This window comes from Lissotriton vulgaris, chromosome 5 (genome assembly GCF_964263255.1).
Source record: "Lissotriton vulgaris chromosome 5, aLisVul1.2, whole genome shotgun sequence".
In the NCBI taxonomy this organism is placed as follows: Eukaryota; Metazoa; Chordata; class Amphibia; order Caudata; family Salamandridae; genus Lissotriton; species Lissotriton vulgaris.
In genome coordinates, this window is record NC_141693.1 from 165,140,785 (window position 1) to 165,168,544 (window position 27,760).

The 27,760-nt window shown below is 40.7% G+C and overlaps 1 protein-coding gene across 2 annotated transcripts in view; it reads left to right on the plus strand.

The window, feature by feature from the left end:
* Positions 1-27,760, plus strand: part of ASTN2 (astrotactin 2) — a 2,581,355-nt gene that overhangs the window by 270,950 nt on the left and 2,282,645 nt on the right. For both annotated transcript variants that reach the window (XM_086921093.1, XM_086921094.1), the window contains exon 2: positions 491-678. In XM_086921093.1, the coding sequence (XP_086777219.1) occupies positions 491-678 (188 nt within the window). The remainder of the gene's footprint in view (positions 1-490; positions 679-27,760) is intronic.

Consider the following 27,760-nt stretch of genomic DNA (forward strand, 5'->3'; position numbering starts at 1 on the left):
TCCACCCCTTCTCTTCTCATATTTTTTTATTTAAGTTGCCACGATTAAGGTGTTGTCTAATTTGTTATCTCAGGCCCAAATTTCACAGACGTTGCCAAGCAGAGATGGGCTGGCATATGGGGAGAAGTGAGGGTTCCCGAGAGGCTAGTGCCTGTAAAAGATTGTTATGGTTGGTATAAAGTTCCAGACCATCTCCCTGTAGAAGAAATCTCTGGATCTCTGTTCAAATCTGTCTACTGCTTTTGCTTGCAAGAATGAATCCTTGGCTTGCAAGAATGAAGAGTTTGTGTTGAGCCCTAAAGCCTGTAACATTGTTTGCCACTGGCATAGATGCAAGGCTGTCCAGATGGTCACTAGCTTGCCAAATCCTGCGCTTGCTTGCCAAAACCTACTAACATTTCGACTCCCTGGAATTTCCTGTGCCTCTAATGGAGTTTTAGACAGTTCTTTCACATTGCTCATATCTTCTTGCGTCTCTTTCTTATTATAGAAATATCGGGGACTGTGGCAGAAATCTCACTGGTCCATTGGAAGCAGCAGTGGTTAGAGAATGGGACTCTCTACTTCCACGTCTCCATGAGCAGTGCAGAGCAGCTGGTGAGGGCCACGCCGCCGACCCTGCGAGAGCCTTCAGAGGTAGTCGAGGAGCAGATGCACATCCTCCACATATCTGTGATGGTGAGTAGTGACCTGTCATTCATCTTACACGATGCAGAGAAGACTAAAGAAGGAAAGTGGGAGAAAAAAAGCAAGAGCGTGCTGCATACATGTAGAGGCTGGCGGCCATCTTGAAGGACAGAATGAGAATAAGAGGATCACCCCCAATCTGAGATTGTTTTGTATAAATAAGTGCCGCAAACAAAGGGATTTGCGAGTGCCCTCGTTCTAGAGTTAGGAGAAAAATTAGAGGATATTTGCATTATTTATCATAATAAGGTGTTTACTTACTTACTTCTTATGTTCAGTGGTACATGACCACAGGTAGAACATCGCCAAATTAAGTAAACGATGGTTGGCTCTACTTGTTTGAGAAAGTAGTGAGGAAATTGTTCAGAAAGTTTACTCATAAACTTTTCTATAAAATAATTCTGTAAATAAATGTAAATGTTTTGAGATACTGTGGCAACAAAAAAATGGTTACCATATGAAAATCAAGGCCGTTCATGAATCTGAAAAAACAGAACTAGGTTTTGCTTGTTTTAAAAAAATTGAAGATGTGCATAAAATTCTGAAGAGAGAATACATATTTCAGGCTTTTTCTGTAACTTCTAAGGTCTTTGATGTTTGCTCACAGTGAGCTCCCTGATCTATCTGGGGTGGTGGTAGCTCTCATTGGGGTCAGTATTAGGCCTACTTGTTTGCTGTTACCTCTAAAAATTCATGAGGTAAGGAGTTAGAGTTTGACGCAAATTCCTACGCTGTAAAGCAAACAGAGCTATCGCTTTATTGTCTGCTGTAAGTGACTTAGACAATCAGAAACAAAGCTATCTATTTGCTGTGAGTTCTCATATTTTGTAATATCGATGCCCTGCTTCTTTCACAAGCTGATAGATTGTTTGGAAACTAAGGCCAGATGTACGACCATTGGAAATTGTGACTCGCAAATTGCGACAAATTGCGAGTCACAATTTCCAATGTACAACAGTGTCTGAGATACTGTTAGCAATTTCCAATGGGGTCGCAGATTGCATGCTTCATGAATATTAATGAGGCTGTCGCAATTTGCGACCCGATTGCGAACGGTGGGCACTCACAGGGATGGTGGCCTGCTAGGGTCAGCAGCCCTCCATGTCAAGGACTGCTTTTAAGTAAAGCATTTTTTTTATGCAACCTGTTTTCCTTAAAGGAAAACGAGAAGCATTTAGAAAAAACAAAAATACTTTTCACTTTCAATTTTTAAGGGCAGACTTTGGTCCCTGTGACCACTGCCTGCCCTAAAAAAATGTTTGCGCAGCCATTTCCAAAGAGGAAGGGGTCTCCTTGGGACCCCTTCCTGTTTGCAAGTGCTTTACCACCCTCTTGAAGAGGGTGGTGAACTGGAAGTGTTTTGCAGCCGCAATTGCGGTTGTAAAACATTCTCACATGGAGTCTGGGGTCGCTATTAGGAAGGGAACTCCCTTCCTAATAGCAAGTGGCTAAACACTATTTTGCGATTCACAAATTATTTTAGACTCGCAAAATGGTGTTAGTACATGGCCCACAGGATTTTGCATGCAAATATTCATTGTACATCTGGCCCTAAGCACTATATGTACTGAAAGAATAGTTGCAAATTATGCACTAACTTTCTGAAACAGCCTATGTACTAATAAGGCACATCAAAAACCTCCTGTTGTACAGAGTGAGCTCTGACTAATGAATATTAATTATGGAGTGACTATTTGCGACCCTTTGAGGTTGCCTCCAATTTCAGGGAAAGTGTGCTAGAAAAAACAGCAGACCACAATCTCTGTATTTGCTTGCCACAAACTATTTTTTTTATAGCAGCCCATGTTTCTTAACCCCTTAGTTGCAGCGGCTATTCCGCCGCAGTGCTAAGGGGGAGGGGGGGCTGCGCGGCGCTCCCGGGCTCGTGATGGAACCGCTCCGTCACGAGCCTCATGTGGGCTGTGCTTCTGACGGAACGGTTCCGTCACGGCCCCGCCTGCCTAATAGAACCTTAAGCGCAGACGTGGAATTCGCGCCGCGCAGGCGCGGCGAGCGGGCCGTGACGGAACCATTCCGTCACCAGCACAGCCCACCCAAGGCTCGTGACGGAACGGTTCCGTCAAGACCACGCAAGGGGTTAAAGAACTGGTGCTGGTTTTAGAAAATAAGCTCCTTGTTTAGGAACTCATCTGTTCCTCACTGGTTCGCATGACGGGGGCAGCTTCCCCTGTGCAAATGAGTTACTACCTCTTTGAAGAGTCGTTAATAATTTAAAGGTTAGCAACCACAATTGCCGAAGCAGGGTATTAATACATACCATGCCAAATCGCAATTAAGAAGCTATACCCATTCATGCCCCTTCCTAAATGTATGGTTCTGTATGGTTGGTAAACCTATTTTGTGATTCATAAGGGATTTTCTGACTCACAAATAGGTATACATACGAAAAAGCAATTTAGTGGTCTTTTACCCCATGATTATGCAAATCGCAGTTTGTGATGCAAAATCGCCTGCTACATCTGGCCCAGTTTTGTTTTTTTGGCAAAAGCGTCTAAAAGGTGCCAGGGATAGCCTAGGGCTGCCAGATAGTTGTATGCTCTTATGGAGGTCAGGAAACATCTCCATTTTGCTAGCTACTCTGAAGTGTAACTGGTAAAGAAGGGGTGAAACCAGGATCACCTTAAGGATGCAGTGACACAACTACAAGCCTTCTGTAAAATTGTGATTATATCATGCACTTTAATTTTGACCTGAAACTATATAGAAGCCTACTTGTAGAAATAGGATCCGGAACCGAGACAGAATGTGATATTGCAAGTAATGTGAGTTTATGTAATAAGTGTAAACGCATAATATAATTACAGCATCTCATGTGTGCATTACAGCTTAGATAACTTCACTAAGTAACTGATCAACCTAGTTTTCAATATTTGTGCCTATTACTGTAGTGTTAACAACAAAAGAACCGGGGGTCTTTAACGGAGCTTCAAGTACTCCGAGCTGCTGCAAAACTCCTACATAAGTGAGTTAGGCGCTAATAGAGCTACATAAGTCTCTATATCAAAATGTGTGCCAGGACAAACCTGTCGAAGGACCTACTGAGATTGTTGGTAAGACCCGTACAGAGATGTGTTGGATTCCCATCAAATAGGTATGTAGATCAAGTGTTCTCATTTGGTCATCCAAAAATGGGGTGGTATGTCTCTTGATCAATGAGACCCATCCATCGCCCTTACTCAATTGGGTCGCACCATCAATCGCTAAGGTACCCATGAACAAATGATAAAGATGGGATCGAGTGCAGTGCAAAAATCAAAAGATGTGTGAGTTAAAAACAAGGGGTAAAAGGATCAATAGGCGAAGAACTCTAATGTAATTTGTCTTTTCCCTCAAACAAACAAGAACAATGCAGAGGAAGCAGTCTAAACATATAACTGCATATACAAGGCCAACATGTTTCAGCCGGTAGGGACAAGATCCCATGGCTTTCTTCAGGGCCAGAGTTCTAAGCATTAGCTACTGCATACATAAAGTGAACGTAACGACAATCTGTAAAGGATATACATAAATAGTCCAAAATCGTGTTCCTCTGTACCAAACGGTGTCTCTTACATCTGAATAGTACAGGGAGTGTACCTCACCTTTCCTGGAACCCAGCTCAGGAAAAAGGAGGCCCCGCTCTGTCCGGCGTTGTCTCATCGCAGGACCCGAGCTTTGTGGAAGGCTTGGGTCCTGCGATGAGACAACGCCGGACAGAGCGGGGCCTCCTTTTTCCTCGATCCCATCTTTATCATTTGTTCATGGGTACCTTAGCGATTGATGGTGCGACCCAATGAGTAAGGGCGATGGATGGGTCTCATTGATCAAGAGACATACCACCCCATTTTTGGATGACCAAATGAGAACACTTGATCTACATACCTATTTGATGGGAATCCAGCACATCTCTGTACGGGTCTTACCAACAATCTCAGTAGGTCCTTCGACAGGTTTGTCCTGGCACACATTTTGATATAGAGACTTATGTAGCTCTATTAGCGCCTAACTCACTTATGTAGGAGTTTTGCAGCAGCTCGGAGTACTTGAAGCTCCGTTGTAGACCCCCGGTTCTTTTGTTGTTAGGATTACAGTTAGGGGGATATGAACTGGGCAGGTCTTTAAATTTCCCTCATACCCTCCTTCAATTGTTTGTGTTTTACTATTACTGTAGTGTGTCATAACTAAGAGTGCAAATTTGAGGACATCCTTTGAACCGTACATTCCATTCAGCTTGTTTCTGTCCAAGATACTGCTTTTTGGGAAATCCATGGTTTTCAACTACAAGTTGAGCAACCCATGCTAGTCTTTCTCCATGTGCATAGTTATGACTGGTATTTGCTCTGAATTTCAAGGTGTAGCAATCCAGGATGCCCAACATTGACAGATATGGACTTCAGTTAATTCTTATTTTTGTAACTGCTTATCTTCCACAAGATTAAAACAAAATGTCAACATTTATTTATCCTTTATTAGATAGGGTCAACTTGTTTCAGACATGTTATACAAAACAAATGGTGATTTCATTTGTGGAAGAAACTCCCTACTTTTCTAAACCTTCTCAAACTAAAGGGATGAGTATAATACTATGTTGGAAGAAGATTTTACCACTGCTCATTAAGGTATGGCGAATACCACTGCACCTTTACTGTTTTCCCAATTCTAGATTTACAATTGCACTTACAAGTACATTAGTACTATTATAGTTCCAAGGATGTCACTTTACCCAAATGCTAGGGGCACTAGACATAACCAACATTAAGAAATTCCAAAGGTATGGTGCAAAAGAAACCCTCATTCGTAAACTGTCCAAGAACTTGTCAAATCACGTACACAAATACAGATATATATCATTTATTAAAATAAAACCGTATAACACATATCCAGACATATATAAATACATAAATATATATATATATATATATATATATATATATATATATATATATATATATATATATATATATATATATATATATATATATATATATATATATATATACATTTATACACCATACATATATGGTACAATGCTGAGGTTTTCTAAGAATTTAAAATATCAATTTCTAACTTTAATTACCATTCCTAAAAATACATCATCGGATATTAGATCCACATATGATCTTCTGAGGCTTTCAAAAATCCAACTTGACAGAAGATATGCCTTATATTTTCTGAAATATGTAGGGGAAATAACAACATGCCCCATTTCTGCGCCAAAGACAGTTTGCAGGATGCTCTTTTTTTTTTAATTGCAAAAATACCTGGTACAATCAACAATAAATATACTTTACATTACATTATTGTTTAGAAAACTCCATTATACACAAATTTAAAGCAGGTACAGTTATAAAATGTATAAACTAGTGTAGGGCTGTCTAAAATCAATTTTTAACAGGCATAAGATAATATTTCATTGCTTTGGGTTGGGAATACAATCAGCTCTCTTTGCAAGGGTAACTGCTGTAGAGGTCAATATGTAGTGGGAACCCTTTTCCAAAATTCATGTAGCTTGTCTGGCCAAGTTTATTAATGAGAGTCCCTCCACCTCTTAACAGGGGCCCATATATTCAGCCCCAATTCCCTTGTTTTCCTGCCCATACGCACATACAGGGAGTATTCCATTTTATGTATCTCCAGGAGTCTGGCCAGCCACATCTGGAAGGATGGTACTACAGTGTCCTTCCAGCCAGCCGAGAGGAGAATACGAAGGACCGCCACAGATATGAAGACGAGAGCTTCCTCTTCCTTGTTCAACCCCAAATTACTATCTGTTCCAATTATCATTACGGTAGGGGATAGGTTGATCTTAACACCTAGCAGCCCTTCCCAGAACTTCTAAATTTCCTCTCGGATTGTGCTTAATTTCTCCCATTGATGGAACATGTGTAATAAGTTAGCAGTCCCTTCCAGACACCTAGGGCATCTGTCATCCTCCCTTTTACCCCAGTCAAATAATTTGGCTGGTGTAAAATATAACTTAAAAAGGGTCTTCTAGTGCTGGGCTCTCAAATTCGAGGAGCGAAAGAGTTTCCCAGCTAGTTGCAGCGCTTTATCTACATCAACTTCTGGATCTCCAAGTTTCATTGGCCAGGCAGCTTTAAACTTTTCCGGGTCATCTTGTATCCCTGATAATAGGGACCTATATACCATTTTGATCTTAGTGCCACTGCTTAATAGGTAGTCCATCATGATTGTCTTGCCCCCTAGGGAAATCCGTGGTCTAATACCCGTTAGAGTTTTATAGATCTGCAAGAATTTAAACCCTTGATTGGCCTGAATTCCAAATTTCTGTTTGATGTTATCAACCCTCATCAGTCTTCCCCCATCAAAGATGTCACCTAATATTTTAATTCCTTGCTGCTTCCAAAGCCTCCCCATTCTGTCATTGCTAAATTGTGGAAAAAAGCTAGAATTCCAGAGTGGTAGATAGCAGTTCATTTTCGGTATTGCCAATGTTCTTTGCACTATCTTCCAAACCTCCCATGCACCATTTAAAACCTTATACCGCTTTTTCCTATAATAGAACCGATCAGTTTTCCGCAGCAGAAGCCCCAGGGCTTCTCTGCCCAGCAGCAATTAGAAGTTGGATGGGGGATTCTGGTAGCCAAATGGGGTATGAGACAGATTTGTGGCAGGGTCAAATAATATTGCCGTCTGAGTTAACAGACAAACCCACTGGTAAAATCTAATATTCAGTATTGCTAGCCTCCCTTTTTCCTGTGGAAGAGACAGGTATTTCGTCAAGCGCCTGATTTTACCATATTGTCAGATAAAGTTCATGAAAGCTGCCTCTAATGATTTTATCAGACCCTCCTCCATGGTCATTTTCAATACATTGGCCCTCCCTATTAAAGACAAATGTAGAGCATCTATTCTTTTTAGGTCAGCCGTCATTGATTTTAAAATTGGAGTAAAATTATCATTTACGATTGAATCTGTCACTGAGCTAACCCTGACTCCTAAATAAACTGCTGAATTGGAGTATCTTGTATCATACCTTCTGATATTCTTAGTACAAATTATCTGAGTTTTACTTTCGTTGGAAAGGTATCCAGAGCAGTGACCAAATTCCCCAGCTATCCCTATAAGAACTACCTTAGCCATATCTGGTTCCGAGGTAATTATGGGCAGAACTTCGGCATATGCCAGCAGTTTGGTCTCAAATCCATTAGCAACTACTTGCTTAATGTCGTCACAGCCTAAGATCGTCCGTACCAGCGGATCTATATACAGGGCGAAGAGAATAGGTGAACAGGGACACCCCTGATGCTTCCCCCTAGAGATATGTATTTTTTCTGAGCATTCTCCCATTACCTGGATTCTGGCCTTGGGATCACATACATGGCCTTGATAGATCTCATAATTTTAGGGCCAAAGCCCCTTTGCTCCAATATACCCCATAAATACGTCCACGTGACACGGTCGAAGGCCTTTTCTGCTTCTAGAAGGATCATGGCCATCGCCCCACGTGGCAGCCTGCACATCAAAAAGAGTAATGGTCCGCCTAATATGATCAGTTGTCCCACGGCCTGGGATAAAACCATACTGCCACGGGGAAACCAGACCGCCAATGGCCCTTCCCAGCCTTTTAGCTAGAACCTTAGCGTAGATCTTGGTGTCCGTATTGATGAGGGATCTTGGCCGATATGTATCAGGGTTCTCTTTGGGTTTCCCTTTTTTGTGGAACACAATAATATTTGTTTCTTTCCACGAGTCTGGAATTAGACCAGTACACATTGTTCCGCTAAATAGATCCAGTATTATTCGGGCGATCTCATTCTGGATACTTTTGTAAACTTCTAAAGTAATGCTGTGGAGCCCTACAGCCTTTCCCGCTGCTAGCTCCTATAGTGCTTCCAGCACCTCACCTATTGCCAAATCTTTATCCAGCATTTCTTTATCCGAGTTACTTAGCTGGGGGCCTATATCCTTGAACTCAGAGCTACCAGTGTCTGAACCAATCTCCCATTTGTACAGTTTCTGATAGAAGGTTTTAAAGACTTTTAAAATGTCACTTGACTTCGAATAGTCCTGATCACCTTCCCGAATGTTTGAGATTATGTTCTTGCTACTTTCTTGCCTAATCTTAAGTGCCAATAATTTGCCCGCCTGCTCTCCGGTCTTGTAAGCTTGCCCCTATGGGTCTGGTAGTCACCAGCAGCTTTCTGAGCTATTCATTTATGTAACTCTGCTTTGATTGTGAGGATCCTCTGCTGACTCTCCTTCACCTCCTTCCCTTGCCCAATATCCCTCATATGTTGCTCTTCTTCTGCTGCTAATTGGCCCATCAGTCTCTCATTTTCTTGCCGGGCCTCTTTCTTAAGCCTGGCAGAGAAGCTGATTGTTTCACCTCTCAGAGCTGCCTTAAATGCATCCCAGACATTATTTCTGGATGCACTAAAGCGGTTCATATTATAATAATCTTGGGCCCAATTCTTAAATGCTCTACATATCTGGTGTCTGCTAATAACTTCCTCTCAAAAGTCCATCTTGAGTATTTTTTATTAAAAACCTCTAAATCATAGTGCAAAATTAATGGACTATGATCAGACATCATTTTCGGAAGCTTATTATATTAAAAATAATACCAACATGCCCCATTTCTGCGCCAAAGACAGTTTGCAGGATGCTCTATGGAGTGGTCACTGAAATACATAGTGAACCTGATCGAACTATCATATATTTAGCACCTGCCCAAATGGGATTCCAAGTGCCATTTTAAAGGTAAACCACAGGTTTTGGGCAGTGATATTACTATAATTGTTCCAAACTGTCTTCCAAACCTACGTCAGTTTTCAATTCCAAAATCATGAACAAAGACATAGGATAATATGTAATGACATAGTTATTTGTGAAGTTTGGGCTGTGGTGTAGCCTCAGGCAAAGTATAGCCTTTTGCAACAAAACATTACAGTCAATTAAGTCATGTTAGAGAGCTTCAGACAGGGTACTGCTATTCTAGCAGGTAAATAGCGCAAACCTGTGTGGGCCTGGGTTCAACAGCTGTGTGTTGTGGAGTCGAGGAGAAAGACGTGTACAACATCTGTCTGTTAAAAATGCACTGCGACTGATTCTGGAAAAGAAAACACGTGACCATATAGGCAGATTGGAGACATCTTGTGAAAGTGGTTGACACGTAAAGGAGTGTGTTAGAAGGTTGTTATGGTTATTAAGCAAAAGTTCTTATTTCCACAAAACTGAAAAAGTGAATCCCTTCAGCTGAAATGTACCAAAGACAGTGCAGCAAATGAAGTAGGTAAAACACAATCCTGAATGACAAAAAGTTGTTTTTAGTGACATGCACAAACCCCAGACCTTCAATGGGATCTTCTTCCTCTGTCTGCATCTATGTAGTATAGGAGGGCATCACTATTAATAATTAGAGTGCTGGCAACCCCTGAATCCTCTCAAATTTATTCTGGGAGTAAATGGATGCTCCTGCAAAAGTGAATTCCCACCTCATCCCTCGTCGCACCAGCTGGGCCGTCCATCATGGAACAATATGGCTGCTCATATATTTTGGGGATATCCTTGATATACGGAATTCAGTACAGGTGACCTTTCCTTACACAGAAGCAACTCATTTGTATAGCTGTTCGGAGAAATATTTAGAAGCTGTATGAATAATAATAATAATAATAATAATATTAATAATAATCTTTATTTAGATATAAAACATATCTTTAAAAGAATTTACAAGTTCACAGCCTGACAAAATATTAGATTAAAAACCTCTAGAAAATAACAACACAGATATTGATATAAAGGAAGCTGTATGAATAAAACAAACTTATGTGAGCAACATTTATCAGCAATGAGCAGTGGGGTCTCTCTTTCCATAGTTTTACTAATATACATAAACCTTTTTTAGCATGACTTTAAGTCGTCACAGTCAGAGATGATACACGTCCCATGCAGAGACTGTACACATTTGTGGTATATGTTCCTCTGCAGAAAACGTAGAATTTTTAGTTTCTACAAAGTGTGGACATTTAAAAAAATTCCCAGACGTTTTGGCTATTTGCGAAGTTCCCACATACTTCCAATCACTCCTTGAGGATCCAGGAAGAGACAAAGTGGGGAGAAGCATCAGTAAAGAAGAAGTCATGACTGGGGCAATGAAATAGGGTTGTAGCAGCCATTGTCATCATAAGAATTATTAGGGCCTTGGGCAAGACGTATTTTGGGGCCCCCATTCGGAACAAATTAAACGTTTTTTACACATTGTCTGCTAATTCAAGACCTCATTATGCCAAACAATATTGAATAGTACTTCAAGAATGGGGTCACTTAGAAGCATCTGAAATATGTTTTGCCACATACCTCAAAAATCCTTAGTATGACATTAGGCAGACAGATAAAGATATGTAGGTAGAGGAGGGGGGTGAGGAGGAGAGTTGGTGAGTGAAGGAAATAAACAGAGGTGAGATAGAGAGGAATATCATTTTCCAAGGGGGCTTCTTGGCCGATAGGGGCCCAAGCAACTCCCCACTTTGCCCATGTCTTAAAATGTCTCCGGCAGCATGTTCCATGAACACAAGCTGGCAACGCAGATGGTGCTGTGAGGTGCTAATTTATTGTCATGGTAGGCCACTGGCGTAACGAAAACTGAGGGGGTCTCCCTGCACGGTAGGTAGAGGGGCCCCCCTAAGGGCTCAATCAGGAGCTCCCCGGCCAGATTGCAGTGCCGAGGGGGACCCTGGAGCTTTGCCCCCCCCCCCGGGGGCCTGCAGGGCCCTGTGTTACGCCCCTGTGGTAGGCTTGATAAGTTGTAGAGTCAGCTGAGCTGTGGACACGTGCATTGAACGAGACTGAAGAGATTTCATTGCCACCGACATGTGTTGCTTTTATAATCGCAGGGACTGAACCTGGTAACCGTGCATGTGCCTAAGGGCAGATGAATGCATAGGAGGCCTGAGACCCTTATAGTTTCTTATAGTTCCCATTTTTAAGGAGGCAGACCGCAATAGTCCTGCACAATACAGACCTATGTCTTTGCTGGACTCTCTGGCTAAGGTGGCTGGTTGCATCCTTCTATGCAAACTGTAGGACTGGGCAGAGTCCAACAGTATTATTTCGGATTTGTAGTGTGGGTTCTGACCAGGATTGGGGACTACAGAGCAGGCCATTATCCTGAATGTACTTATTGGAAAATATGTACACATTAAAGGAGGCTGTTTGTTCTTAGTACTTGTAGACTTATCCTCTGCTTTTGATTTAGTGGTACACAATACATTATGGTCAATTATGGTCAACATGGGTGTAGACTACACAATTGTGAACTTCTTCAGAGGCCTGTATGCTTCTGGCCGGGGCAGAGTACATTATAGCCTAAATGGCAAATGCACCCAGCCATTTAACATTGAAAGAGGTGTACACCAAGGCTGCGTAATTGGCCCCTTCTTGTTTACCCTTTACTGCAATAGTGTAGGTAGTATTTTAGCAAGTAAGTGCACAGACTTACCCCAAGTCAGACACCATTTGATTCCGGCACTTTTTTACGATGACGATGCCGTTTTAATGGCTTGCACTCCTCTTGGTCTACAGCGATTCGTTGATGAATTTGCCCAGTTCATGCAGAATCATGGCAAAAAAATAAACATCAGTAAAACCTTTGCAATGAAACTCAGGTAAAGAGCCATCCGTTGCTGTGATATTGTCATTGAGGGTTTCAAGATTTTGTTTACATCTACTTTCTCATACCTAGGTATTTCATTTAACAACGATGGGAACTGGATGAGTTCAATTAAATCAAGAGGGCTCCAATGTGTTAAAACCATCAAGGCCCTGTTGAACTTCCCTAGGAAATTGAGCATCAAGCATTTGAGGGAAATGATGACCTTCTATAAGGCCAAATGCAGACCAACCTCAACAAACGGGTCTGAGCTTTGGGCATATGTGAATGCCGATTTACTCCAACTAGTAGAAAATGCATTCTTAAGGAACCTCCTTGCCCTCCCGAAAAGCTGCTCAACTTTCGTCCGCTAAACCGAACTGAGAGTTCCTTATCTAGCAGATGTGATCAAGATTCCGCCAGTTTTACTATGGCACAAGATCTGGTCCTCTGATCACACTGTGCTCAACTGTTCCATCATAGAGGACTGTCTTTGATCTACATTCGCATTTCAGATCTCCTGGCTCAGATTTGTGCATGCCTTTTTTGTCGATATTGGCCACCCCGAGTTTTTTGATCACCCTTGATTAGCATCCAAAGGAAAACCCTAAAATTGAGATGCCTATCACTACTTGAGGAATCGGGTATATCTATATATAAGATTGCGAAACCTTCTGCCTTGAAGAACCAGATTATTTTGACCAGTTATAATACCAATCTTGTTTATTTCACGTGTACAATAGGCGACACAGATTTGTGCTGACCCATTTTCGGCTGGACATTTTCCATCATTTAACCAGCTTCCCCACCATCAATACCTGGTCGCACGACCCTGTGAAATGCTCATGCGATAATATTTCCCTGCAGAACACCATTCATATTCTCCTTTTTTGCAAATTTTACTCAGGCCTGAGAAAATGTTTTATTAAGCCTTTGCTCAACAACTTGAATTTGTGCAATGTCAACCAGCCTTTATCTATCTGCAATTGCTTCCGAATCTGTATATATGTGCTGCATTGTCACGGTTTTTATTGGCTGTTATAAGATGTAGGAAGCAGCTGTAGAAACCTCATTGATTAGAGGGAGATGTCTGTTTTTAGTCTTGTGTTTTTATTATCTTTTAACTGATTTTTGCCCATGATATTGTTATATTTTTGTAGCTTTTATGATTCACTATGTGAATTCGAATGAAGCTTATTTTGACATTTTTGACTTAAGTCAAGATTTGTAAGGGTGCAAAGAACCTTGCATGAAAAACATTGAGACTGACTAAAGATATTTGTGAGGACTGATACATTGAATTTGTGCCGAAAACAGGAGCTGAGGAGAAATAGGCATGAGGTGGACAGGACTGTAAATATTTGAAAAAATACTTTCTATGGATTCATAAATAATGAAAATAAACAATTGTAGTTCAATGTTCTTTGTTTCATGTATTCAGTCTTTGCGATTTAACCAAGAATATTAATGTACACACCTGTCAAAATATTTTAACTCTGGCTGGTGGTAAGTCAAGGCTTAATAAATATAAGTAGTTATTTGCTGTCATACGTGGTGTAAAAAATGGGTTATTAGTTGAGAGGGGTGGAAGCCCTCCTCAAAAAATAAACACAATCCTTGTCACGGTGAACCAAAAAAGTTATTAAATACTCTCTGGTAGCTTAGGAACAAAAGCAGTCAGGCATAACTTAGAGGCAACGTGTAAAGTATTTATGCTGTACTCAAACAGTAATAAAGTAAAAATACATCACCAGAAAAACCCAAACCACTTAAAAAAACAGTTAATTTTAATAAATGGCGAAATGACAAAAATCCAATGAGTATAAAAGGGTTATAAGTTTTTAAAGTTGTAGGTGAAATTAGCACCATAAAGAACAAAGCAGCAATTTGGGTTACCTTGTCACTCTGGACCGAGGTAAAATCATAAGTTCAGGCCGACTGTGATGGAGTGCAGGCTGTATGCAGGGACCAAGGTAGTCCACTGAAAAGGTTTACCTTCTTGAGTCCACGCGAAGAGCTGCAGGTGACGTTTTGCATTTGCAGAGGCCATGAGAAGTCCATTGCCACCACAAGCAACAGGTTGGGAGTCACGGACAGTCGCTGTTAGGCACAGTGCCGTCATCACTGGAGCTTTGCATTGGCATTCAACACAGACTGTCATCATTGGTGTTGGATCACAAGGCTGATGCAAAGAGCAGGTCATTGCTGGAGATTCATGTTGGTGGGCATCACGGATGGTCGTTGTTTGGTGTGAAGAGTCCACCTCACAGCAGAGAGGAGCCCAAAACATCTGGTCTGGTGATGTAGTTTTAGGAATAACAAAACATGGAATGTCATTGGGTTCAGTAGGAGTGCACCCTGAAGCCACTCAAGGTACTAGGATGTGGTGGGCATCTTTTGGGGCTCGGGACTCACTCCAGCAGGGGCCAACAGCAGGGCTCAGACATTTTCAGGCATGTCTAGTTGGGGCAAGCAGTTGCAGGGTGGCATCTGGAAGCTTGTTCTGTCCTTTCAGCTCAAATCGCAGATCAGCCATCTGACCCTTGATGTAATTTTAGGGGAGCCTGGTTCAAGGCAAGCAGGTCCAGTCTCCCTTCTTCAGACAGCAGGGCAGTCATTCTTCTGAACCTTCTAGAGGACCAGGAGGTGCTGATGAGAGGTTGTGAAGGTTCTACTTTTATCCCCAGTGCCAGCCTGTGAGTGGGGATGCCCCCTCTATCTATAACCTTCCCCCTTAACTGGTTTTAGCTCTAAACTGGAAAGGGTAACAAAAGGCAGGCATGCCTAGGTGTGAGCTGCATTTGTCAGTGGCAGGGCAGACAGTCCTTATAATGAGTAATAGGGTGGGCAAGACCTGAGGCTACACTTCGAAGGTCAGGAAGGCTGAGTACAACCCAGAGGACATCCTGCCCAGGAGAAAAATGCCCTACCCCACACCCAGGGCTCCTTTGTCCCCATATCTGGAAGAAATACATTCAACACTAAAGGAGAGCCATTCTTAGTCACAGGGGCACCGGACACTTACAGAATGGCACATTTGGTTTAGCCAGAAAAATACCAACTTTCTAAAAGTGGCATTCCTAGAATATTAACTTAAAATCTGACCTTATCTTTAAAAAGGATTTACATTTACAATTCATTTGAGTGGAAAAAGATTTTCTGTATCTGCTCCCAAACTGTAGTTATTACTTAATAAGTTTGATAAGGTAACTCAGTGTTATTCTATGGGAGAGATAATCTTACAACAGTCAAAAAGAGCTTTAGGAGTTTTTCACTGTCAGAAAATGTAAAACTTAAATACTCATGTCCTACTTTTTAAATACGATGCATCCTGCTCTAGGTATAGTTAGTGACTACCTGAGGGGTGACTTATACGTTTTTGAAAGGAAGTTTAAACTTGGCAAAAGGTTTATTTTGCCGGGTCAAAATTTAAAACTGCACTACAGGCTGCAGTGACAGTCTTGAGACATATTTTACACTGTTACATAAGCTGGTGGCACAATGAGTACTGCCGCCCGCTAGTAGGATTTAACTTATAGGCCCTTGGTAAGTGTAGTGCAATTTTCTAGGGTCTTGTAGGTGACCATGCTAAAGTAGTGTGGCTCACTGGTTAGAGGCGGCAGACCCGAGAGCAGAGGACGGCCCGGGACCAGGGTTCGATTCCCGGCGCGGCAGGTTTCTGGACCAGGGTCAGCGGACTCGATAATTCTCTCGCCTCGGTGCCCACTCTGATCAGCGATCACACTCGGCAACTCTGGGCATTAGCTTGCCTCGTCTTCACTAACGGCCCCACCAGACCGCCGGGGATGCCTGATCTCACCCTGGAGATACCCATTAAGGGACCATCTCTCAGGGAAGCCAGGAAGGGTTTCGCAGCGGTCGAAGCGCCTTGGGACCCTACAGGTAAGTAGTGCGCTATATAAATGCCTATACATTTACATTTACATTTACTAAAGGTTTAGAACATAAGCACTTTACCACTGAGCAGCAGTAATATGGAGCACAGAGTCATAAAAGCGACCATAAACGAGTTCAGCAAAACAGGGGAGTGAAGGCAAAAAGTCTGGGGTGATCCCGTAGAAATGGTCCAGTCCAACATGTGGGGATTTGTCATGGCAGGTTTTTAGAATAAAATAAAACTCAAGTCGACTCTATGTAGAAATAGGTAGTAATTAATAGCATTCATCAGAGCAGCTTGATAAAAGGGCGGAGAGTATTATTAGTGAACTCTAAATATTGGTAGTTTGTTGTATGGGCTTATTATGTTCAAAGAGGACTGTGATGGGTTCTGCATATAGTAATAGAATAGTGTCTGGGGCAGGTTACTAGGTGGTGAATACAATTAGTGAGTTGAGTTCTGGCTATCCATGAGCTCCAGATATATCAATAGAAGCAGACTTTTTCAAATTCCTCTTTCAGTTTATAGATTGGGGTTGATTATCATTAGTTGGGACTAGATGTTGTCTAATGGTTTAGGTGTTGTTTGTAGGATCTAGGGTAGATTAATAGGTGATGAGTTTAATTAGTCGAAATGAAGATTGGTGAGTGCTGGTTGTGGTTGGGTTCTAGAGGTAAGCTAAGGCTCTTACAATTATTTGATGGTTGTTGGTTATCATTAGTGGAGGTTAGATGTTTGCGGGTGGCTTTTGGGCATCATTGGTTGAGTTTTGAACATCATCAGTCAGGTCATGGAGTAGGTAGAAAAGCCCTTATTATTGCAGCTTTATGCAAACGAAGAATAGGTCAATGGTATGAATATTACGATTTAGAATAGATTGATGGGTTGGAGCAACAGTTAGTTTGGTGAGAAATTCCAAAGTGGGTTTTAGGGTGCGACAGAATGGTCTTTTGTTAAGTATTGATTGGGATTTAAAATCACAAGCGGGTTCCAGAAAATACTTATTTTTGTTGCATAGTTAAAGTGGATTTTGTGGCCAGACAGCTAAGCGGCAAGGAGCTTTCTGTGTTTATTTTGCTTTCAATGCCAAACTCTTGCTGTGCTTCAGATAGCTTGATGTTAACAAAGCAACAAACTTCTGTAGAAATATCACCCAGCTCAAGGGCATCTTTAATAGGAAAATAACACTTGGTTGTTTTTTTCCCTTTCTTTATTCTCATAATCTCTCCCTGATGAGACACAACATTAATTACAGCAGTTAAGGGGAGCCAGCATTCACCACACACTCTGTTCTCCGCCTTGGCTGACGCTACTGAAAATTCATCCATGGAATGAAAAAGCAGAAATATGCAATGGGATTATTATTATTTAGGAGCGTGTCAAGTTGACAAGAATCAATATTTTTGTCATTATGCTGCTTGTTTTTTCCCCTTCATAATCTTGCTGTCGTGTGAGCCTAATTGTGTTGTTTCCTCTTGTGTGGAAGTAAATCTTATCTGTTTTGGATTAAAATTCAATGAAGGTCACCGCAGCTCGATGGCGTATCCCTGCTCCAGCAATTAATGTTCATTTAGCTTTGATAAATTGATGCATTCCCCACAATAGGACTGGAGTTGGTTTCAGGAGCAATAATTCTTACGCGCAGTCAATGATTCCTGCTGTGATAAAGTGCTCTGTCATGGCTGTTAGTCATCTGTCATGTCAAGGATCTAGGCATATGGCTGCCGGCATTGATCCTGATTACTGAAGCTGCTGGTGTCAAAACTATGGTTTATGCTTTCCGCTCAACCATTGTTCAAGAGGTCCTGCGAGGGAGGCCATTTCTGAGTGCAGCGAGGGGTCAGGCTGGTGGGAGGCAACTCATTCTTGACGCCCTATCGCCTTCTCGTCATATCACTGGTTTCCTAACAAATAGCACCATGGTGAAAAATGACTAAATATTTCAGGACCCAACATGTAATTTGTTTGCATTTTCTGTTAGTCGCCTGATCAATCAATCAATCGAGTTTCTTGCAAAGTGTAACTACTCACCCGTGAGGGTCTCAAGGCGCTGAGGTGGGGTATCTGCGGTTCAGTCGAAACGCCAGGTCTTGAGGTCCTTCTTGAACTGCAGCAGTGATGGTGATTGCCTGAGGTGCAGAGGCAAGGAGTTCCAGGTCTTCACAGCAGGGTAGGAAAAGGCTCTTCTGCCAGCCGTGGTCTTGCGGATCCATGAGACGGTGGCCAGGGCCAGTGATCAATGTGTATTCCATCTCTGTTAATCCACGTCTTTTCATCTGACGACAGGCTATTCCCTTTTTGATATGACAATACATGAATAACTTATAGGATCATCAGATCTGTCACTTTTTACTAATGGATGTTTCTCATAAATGATTGCTTTGCTCTTATGATTGGTTGTTTACTATCTTCTTAGTCTGATGACCTGGTACTCACATCCAATCCTTGGCACACTTTTTTTTCATAGCAGTCCTTTCCCGATGGCTCTGATTACTTTCATCTATTGATGGGTTTTCCCTTCATATTCGTCTACTGCTGGTCAATTGTAATGATCCAAGATGCTCTACTTATTTTGCAAGTAGTTTATTCATCTAGAGAGAATACTCACACCACAGTCAAGCCAGGAGCAGCTAGCCACCAACTGTCAACTCCAGAACCCAGAGCCCCGATGACACCACAGAACACATAGGCGGCATAAAGGATTCTGCAGTCATAAATCCTATTACACCTATATCAGCTACTTTATACCCCTTTAGTATGACATCAAATGCCACCAATTATTGATCAGGCTATGTGGCAAGAAACAACTCTCTGGGAATGATAAAGAACCTGTGTCAACCATCAAAGACACATCCCTGTCATTAATGAAAAAAAATTGCTTTTGTGCGTACCCTCCTTCTTTCACCACCCTGACCAGTTTCTGCTTTCACACCCTCAGTATTCTCGTCCTGCTGCACCACAAGGACTCTGACCTCTAACTTTTCCTCTTCCACAACAGCAATTTTCTTATCTATCATATTTTCCAATGGCAAAGCAAAGCTTTGAATCGGCCATGTGATAATTTCTCCCATACCTATAGCAACTGCAAGTCGAAAGCCTACCTTGCCCAGGTGCAATACCTCTTCTATAATTGCTTCTGAAAGACCCACCCTGTGCAGTCTTGCCCTTTACCACATATACTTGTTCACCATCTTCAGATAAAAGAGCATCATCAGCAGGTTTACTGTCCAAATGAATGTCCTTCAATTCCTGCATGCATTTTCAAGACTCCTCTACCATTGCCACAGCATCATTCAGTGTGGGATTATTTGCTGCCCACAGTCTCTCCTCTATCTTTTTGCTGTTGCACTGCACAATCAGTTGATCTCTTATCATTTCCTCAGTCATTAACCCAAAATAACATTTTGCAGAAAGTTCCCTTAACCGTGCTACAAAGTCATCAATGGACTCTTCCACTCGTTGCGGTTGCATGTAAGATTTATGGCAGCACTTAACCATATTAACATCAAATCTAGTCGTAAAAGCACCTCCTTATAAACATCGTTCACCTCTTCTCCTTGACTATTTATTGCTGGTGGAAAATAATTGAATAAGTGTTGACCTTCTTTGCCCAGCAACGCCTTCTTCCTTATTGCCGGAAATCTAAAACCGTCTAAGGCTAGTAATTCTCAAAACAATCAATCCAGTCCTTCCACTCAAAAGGAGAATCACCTGATATCATTAGAAATGGTGGAGGCGTAACTATAGTTGAGTTAACGCTCATTTTCCTATATAGTGGACAGACATACTCAACAATACTGCATAAAACGCTATTAATTTATTCTACTGAAAAAAAAATGCTGTAAAAATAATCAGACAAACCATAAAAGTGTGTGCATCACTGACTTTAATAGCACAAGACATTCTTGACAAGTGTGTGTCTCACGTGAAACAAGTATTAGGAAACCGCAAACAATTAGTCACAAGGTAAAGAGTGTGCATCACTGACCAGCAAGAAACTGGACATGCTTGAAAAGTGTGCGTGTCACGCGAAATTAGATACATAAGAACAGGGAGCGTGTCATTCACTCACCACCACTTGACAGACATGCTGAAGAAGTGTGCGTATCACTGAAACTTTCTGCTTCCTCAATTGCCTCGACGTGCGCCACCGATATACAAGGGTTACTGCACTAGCCGTCAGGTCTAAATGATGAGACCATGCCTCTTACGGTGACTCTGGCACCAGCCAATGGAATCAATGGGCAAAGTCACACCTCCGAGTCAACGTCGTCAGGAACCGCCCACACACAACAGAGTCCCCCCCGGAGAAAGCTGACAAACCCACTACACAAACGGTAAATGACAATCAGAAGGTCCGCACCCAGCAGAAGTGACCGATGAGTCACTGCACATACAGCCACCGGGAGTTGTGATTGTCGCATTAACCTCGTATCGCGGACAAACTGTAATGCGTCGCTGGCTCACCTCAATGCTCAGTGCACTCAGTGCCCTTGCAGTTTTCCTTCCCTGACCTGAAGTTTTGGGACAGTTTTCATACAGCAGATGAGCCGTAGAGAGAGCTGTAAAACTGGTCTGGTCGGAGTACTGTTCATCTGATTCAACTCTGTCCACAGCACACCATGGGTTTGTGGGTGGGGTAACTTTCTATTCTCTGACTCCTGATGTCTGGCACGTTCAACACCGATCTTTGCCAAAATTGTAATGATTCAAGATGCTCTTCTTATTTTCTAAGTAGTTTATTCATCTAGAGAGAATACTCAGATCACAGTCATGCCAGGCGCAGCTAGCCACCAACTGTCAACTCCAGAACCCAGAGCCCCGATGACCCCACAGAACACATGGGCGTCATAAAGGATTCTGCAGCTCTATCATAGCTGAATCTGCCTAAGCACACTATGACACCAACTTATTTCCAGGCCTTGATATGGAAACAAGGAGCATCCCTTCTCAGTGGACCTATTTTATCTGCAGTTAGAGTCAATATACTGTGATGTTACAAGATCTTCCCATCCTTGACATATGAATTATAAGATGTTCTTTATAATGGATTCTGAGTTGCTTGTGAGCAGCCACTAGCACAAAGATCTGTAATAAAGGTATTAAGGTCTAGCATCCACCCCTGCCATACTGTTATTCTCAGCACTGCTCTTCCTTCCCCTGGCCTCAGGGTTTAACAGAAAGTTAACCGGGCTCTTAGGCATGGTTACCTTCATGTGATGCCCTCTCTTCCTTGGCCTTAGCAGCACTTAAGCAGCTACTGAGGGTAGAAGGACAGGGTGATAGCCCCAGTGATGTAATCAAGAGACAAATGGGTCAACGAGGATTTTTCCATAAAAATGGAGCTTTGGTGAATCGGCGCCCAAGCACCAGGAACTCTACAATCGAGTCAGAGAGCACCTGAGCTCTTAGTGACCTTGGAGAAATATATCAAACCGTATATAAATTGTGAGCCTATCTGTGGAGGAATGCAAAACAGAGGTACAGAAATGATTAGGAAATGTACTCTGTATACAGGCTCTATGAAAAATTGCAATAAATATATAGCTGTCTTTTGAGACATGGACATCATTTCCTTAAAAGTACTCTTGCTCAAAGCCAAAATCCACCAGAAACTGTCTAAATAAAGAAAATAACTATTCTGCCTAGACACTAAAGAATAAATCTAATAAAGCATAACAAGGCCAAATGTAAGAGTTTTAAAATTCTTCATTGACAAACTCAAGTCACTAAGAGCATCAGTCCTACCTACTTCTAACAGTCACTTAACTATCGTTCATTACTAAGACATCACTTCTCTTGTCCAATTCGAAATAGTTTCTAAAGACAACCTCTTTGAAATCATCAAGGGAAAAAGCTAACCCTTTATCATGATGTCGTAATCTGCCAAACTCTGTTCCACATAGCAAGCAGGGGCTACTGAGCCTTAACTAAGGAGGGGACTAGGCTCATTTGACTCTGATGTCAAGGCGAAGGGGCCCATCCTACTATGGGTCTGCAAAGTAGGCCCAGTACAGATTCTTAAGCATTTGACTCTCAGTGGGAGAATTGGTGAGCAATCATAGGCTACTCAAGGAGGTAGTTGTAGTGATTTTTCATGAAATTAATCACTCTGGAAGCTTGAAGATAAATCCTTATCTTTATTGCCAACCAGAAGACTTCAGCATAACTCTCGATGAGAACGTGACTTTAACATTCTATACCAGCACATTTATAGGTAGAATATAGAACTCAGAATGAATGGTTCTACCTTCTGTATTATAAAGGAATACTGATAAGCACATTAAATGAATACAAGAGAAAACATATTATAACATCTTACCATATACTACATATCCTCCCCCTATGAAATGAAAGAAAAACAATAATAAAGTCATTGAAACACATTAAACATCTTACCAAATGCTACACATCCTCCCACTTAAGAAATGAGAAAAACATTTTTTTTCAATTATTCACATACAAAGTCATTGAAACGAGATGGTTTCTTAATAACTCTGCCACAGGAGGTTTTTGACTCATTGAACACAGAACAATCCTCAACAACCAAAGGAGTTTGTGCAGGCATGGATTGAGAGGAATTATCATGTGTAATAACTTGAGAACTAGATGGAGTTCCTTCAACTAGACTTGGTTGAATATTGTCATGAACTAAACTTTGAGAAGTTAAAGAAGAAGGGTCATTGGAACTCGAACATAAATCACAATCCAACAACCACCAAACATGTTCTTGAGGAGTAACACATGAATTCAGAAAAGCATTATTAGTGAGGACTACACAACTCATATGCCACACTTCACCATTATCAAGCACAACAGTATTATTATTCAGTTTAACAACTTGGGGGCATATTATCAAGAATGGAGTTAAGATTAGCACCGCTTTAGCGGCAGGAAACTGCTGCTAAAGCAGCAATAATGGGCTTGATAATATGCCGTAGAGAATTCCAATAGAAGCCCATATTCATACCAGAACATGGGCTTCTATGGGAATTCACAAGGGCATATTATCAAGCCCATTATCGCCGCTTTAGCGGCAGTTTCCTGCCGCTAAATCGGCAATAATTTTAATGCAGTTCTTGATAATATGCCCCTTGGTGAGGTTCGCTAAACCTGCTAACTCCTTTGGGAGTTTTCTTTGCTAGTTTAATACGAACCCATTGACCAATGGAAAGATTGGTTTGTTTGCTACCGTGTTTTTTGATCAAACGAGGTCTTATTTTTGCATTAAGCCAATCTAATGTGATGTTTAATACTATCCCAATCACAATGAACACATTTGCTTCTATTCATCCAACTGGGATTATCCTTTGAAAATGGAATTGTGCCTCTCATGATAGAAAAAGGACTGCAATTAATAGAGGAATGATTAGCCACTCTGTAAGACCAAATCATTTTCAACAATTCCTTTTCCCAAACTAAATTAGATTTATTAGAAAGTTAAATAATCCATTTAATAGTTCTATTAATTCTTTTTACAACACTATTACCAGAGGGGTTATAAAGTGCAGAGAGTTTTTGCTCAATACCAGAAGAACGCAAAAACTGGACCATTTTATTAGATTTAAACTGAACCCCATTGTCTGTGAGGATGGATGCGGGAAAACCTTCTCTAAGGAACACAGCATCTAAAAATTTGATAACATTCAAGGAGTTTACATTATCCACAATATTCAGTTCAAACCATTTAAAAAATATATCAACGAGAACAATAATGTACTTGATAGAACCATCTTGCCAAGAAGTGGGTCCCATAAAACACAAAGCAACCTCTTGCCAAAGAGCATTAGGACAATGCAAAGGAAAAGAAGGTGGATTAACAGTTTTATGAGATTTATCTGCGACCTCACAACTGACACATTCTCTACCAAATCGCTCTACAGCAATATCTGCACCAGGCCACCAATACAAGGCTTTAAGTCTTAGTTTGGTGCGTGTGATACCAGGATGTCCATCATGACATAAACTAATTATTTTCTTTCTTAATGTGGTGGGAGGAACAACGTTATCCCCTCTCAACAAAAATTGAACATCAATACTTAATTCATTTCTTACTTCCCAAAATCCTCTAAATTCATCTGAAAGTTTCTTTTTTTCAACATCAGACCAGCCATTAATAACCTTAGACTTGACTTCAAGAAGAATAGCATCCTCAGTTTCAGCATTAGTCCACACTGAAAGTTCAATGCTTCCTTGTAACACATTAACATAAGACACACTGGCAACTGGAAATCGTTCCATGAATTACTATCTAGCTCAGTCAAGGGTAAAAGCCATTCTGCTTAAAAAATCGGCTGTTCTATTCATAACATACTTGACAGAGTATGAAAAATCTTGAAGTCGCATAGAATATCTAGCAATTCTAGAAGTGGCTTTGTATAAACCTTCTGTGGTAAGAAGTTTAGTTTAAAATTTATGGTCTGATCTTAAAACAAAATGTCTGCCCCACAAAAATGTTTTAAAATGCTCCATAGCCCAAACACAGGCTAAAGTCTCTCATTCAATTACTGAACACATTTCCTCTGAAGGAGATAATGACCTGGATGCAAAAGCAATGACAACTTCTCTATGGTGAGCACAGCACCCAATCCTTCTTAGCTTGAATCAGTAGTGACAAACGTGATTGCAGATGGATCAAAACCTTGTAAATTGGGGGCTTTACTGATAGCATTTTTTATAATTTGAAAAGCTTTTTGCTAATCATCGGACTAATCAAAACTGACTTTATTTTTTAATAGGATCCTCATGGGATGAGTTTTTTCTGAAAAGTTTTCAACAAACTTAGAGTAAAATTCCGCCAAGCCCAAGAATTATCGCAGATCATCCTTGGACTTAGGGGAAGGAGCATCAACAATAGCACTGATGAGTTTCAATTTGGGTTTGATAACACTGTGACTTACTTTGTGACCTTAATAAGTCACACTGCGTTCAGCAAACTTGCATTTTGAAATTTCTCCAGTCAAACCTTTAGACATTAAAACATGCAAAACTTTTCTTAACCTGTTATCATGCTCAGGTTTATCATGTCCCATAACAATGATGTCCTCATGAAAGAAAGTGACCCCAGGCATATCACCAAATAGACATAAGCCTCTGAAAAAATGTGGCTGCAGAAGCCAAACCGAAAGGTATTCTGCGAAATTGATAGCAACCAAAAGGGGTACAAAAAGAGGTAACATTTCTGCATGATGGGTGTAAATCGATTTGGTGATAAGCCGCGGATAGATCAATAGTGGAAAACCACTTCGAACCTCTAGTTATTGAAAGCATTTCATCAATCCTCGGAAGAGGAAATTGATCCACTATAATGTTCTCATTAAGACTTCTGAGATCAACACACAAACTAATTTTTCGGTTGGCTCGTCTGGCAACGACCAACGGAGAAATCCACTCAGAAGCTTCGAATGGCTCAATAATACCTGCATCTTCTAATTTCTTTAACTCAAGTTCGAATTCCTCTCTTGCAATTAGCGGTAAGTTACGAACTTTGTGGATTTTAGGAGTCGCATTAGACTTGACTCTAACAAGATGAGTAAAACCTTTTAGTCTACCAATTTTTCCATTAAACACTTCTTTAAATTCATCCAGACCCCATTTTTTTTAGTTTCTTCACTACCGCAAGCTACTAACACCTGTTCTGGACTATTTGGATCTAAAATGATACTTAATGCTCTCTGGTCCTTCCATCCTAAAACTGAAGGACCATCCATTGCAACATACAATTTACATAACGCATTTCTTCCTTTAAATTGGAAATTTAAGACACGAAAACCTAACATATTTATCTTTTCATCTGTAAAACTTTCAGGATTGATGTCTGAAGGTTCTAAATGTGGGCCTAAAACAAATTTCTCGTCCCAAATTGAACGAGCAATAATGGTGAAAAGAGATCCAGAATCGGCTGAAACCAATAACGGAATATCTCCAAAATTAATGATGCATAAAGATTTCCTTTTATCAGTATCAGTTATATTGAGGACTACCTTTTTCATATTGGAAATGGATGAGTAATGAGATCTTTCAGAACCCTCTGAATCACTTTCAGAAAAATCTGAATTCGCTGTAAGACTTGCAACTTGGTTAAACTTCTTAGTATTTTTCTTTCTTCTACAAAAGTTCGCTAAATGGCCAACAATACCACAATTCAAATATTTTATAGACCTGGCATAGCATGTGTCTGAACTAGCATTGTGCTTAGTAATACCAGATCCATAACATGAAAAATTAGTAGGATTTCCTTGAGATCTTGGAGTAAACTTGTGGTTCTTAGTACGTTTTTCTTCAGAAGTAGTAGAATTAGACTTTACTTTAGGTTTTGATGACAAAACTGACAGAAGGTTTATCTGCACTGACGGAGATTGCCTTAGCACTTCTTTCGGATAGTTCAGCCTTATTAATTAAAGTAATAATAGCATGAATTTCCTTCAATCCATAGTTTGTCTTGCATGCTTTTGTTTTTTTGGCAAACAACTAATTGATCTCTTATCATGTGATCATGAAGTATTCCAAATTTACACGGGACTGCAAGATTTTTTAAGTTATATGTGTAATCTTCAATGGATTCATTCTGTTGTTGTTTTCTTTTGTAAAATGTGCGTCTAGAGATGGCTACGCAAACGGTTGGAGAAAAATAATTATCCAAGTCTAAAATTGCACATTTGAAAACGTCACTGTCACAAGCTCTTTCTGGTTTCGGCATCTAGTTATAAATTCTTAAACCTTCAGGACCCAGAAAATGCATAAGAATTCTTTTTTTTTCTATCAGGAGACAATGTACCACTATTATCTTCCAACGTAGCGATATAATTAAGGAAATATTCCTTCCATTCAGTCCATGTGACTATAGGTTCACAAGGATTTGTGAGAAATTCCTTAGATGTCTTTAAATTAATGCCAAATATTAAATTGTTAATAACATTTGCAGTAGAAGTATTATTTTCCGAACTTGCTTCCATGTTAATAAATTCACGTGCACAAAAAACAAAAAATTTATATTTAAATATAACTAACCAGAACTTAATAGTCACGGGAAGATGAAATACTTGACTCTGTCAATGAATAACTGTCGAAAATGTAGTGCACAAAAGAAACGCTTATCGTGTAGAAACTGACACGATTTCACTCTTGGCTTTGCTAAGTAACATGAAAGGCAAGAGTAGATTTTGATGTAAATAAAAATGGTGGCATGTAAAGGTCACACAGCGTGACCTGCATAAAAGACCCAGGATACCTAGTGCGTACGCTAGTTCATCATCAGAAGAAAGAATGAAAATGCCAGAACGCTCGGAGAATCAAATCTTGTAAAATTAAGGTGAGTGTCAGGCTGCTCTTAAAAGATGCAAGAAGTAACGGTAACTGCAGTTGAGCTAGGGCACATGTAGCGATTGTAGGGAGGAAAAAGATTTTTTTTTTACCCGATTTAGTAGAGAATCCGATGATGACAATGACGATGAAAGTACTCACTTGAATCGCCAGAAGTAGAAACAGTAAATATCCTGTGGTAGTAGCCTTCGTAACGAAGAGCAGGAGAAAACTTCCAAAAACACTGTGGGTCAGGGGTT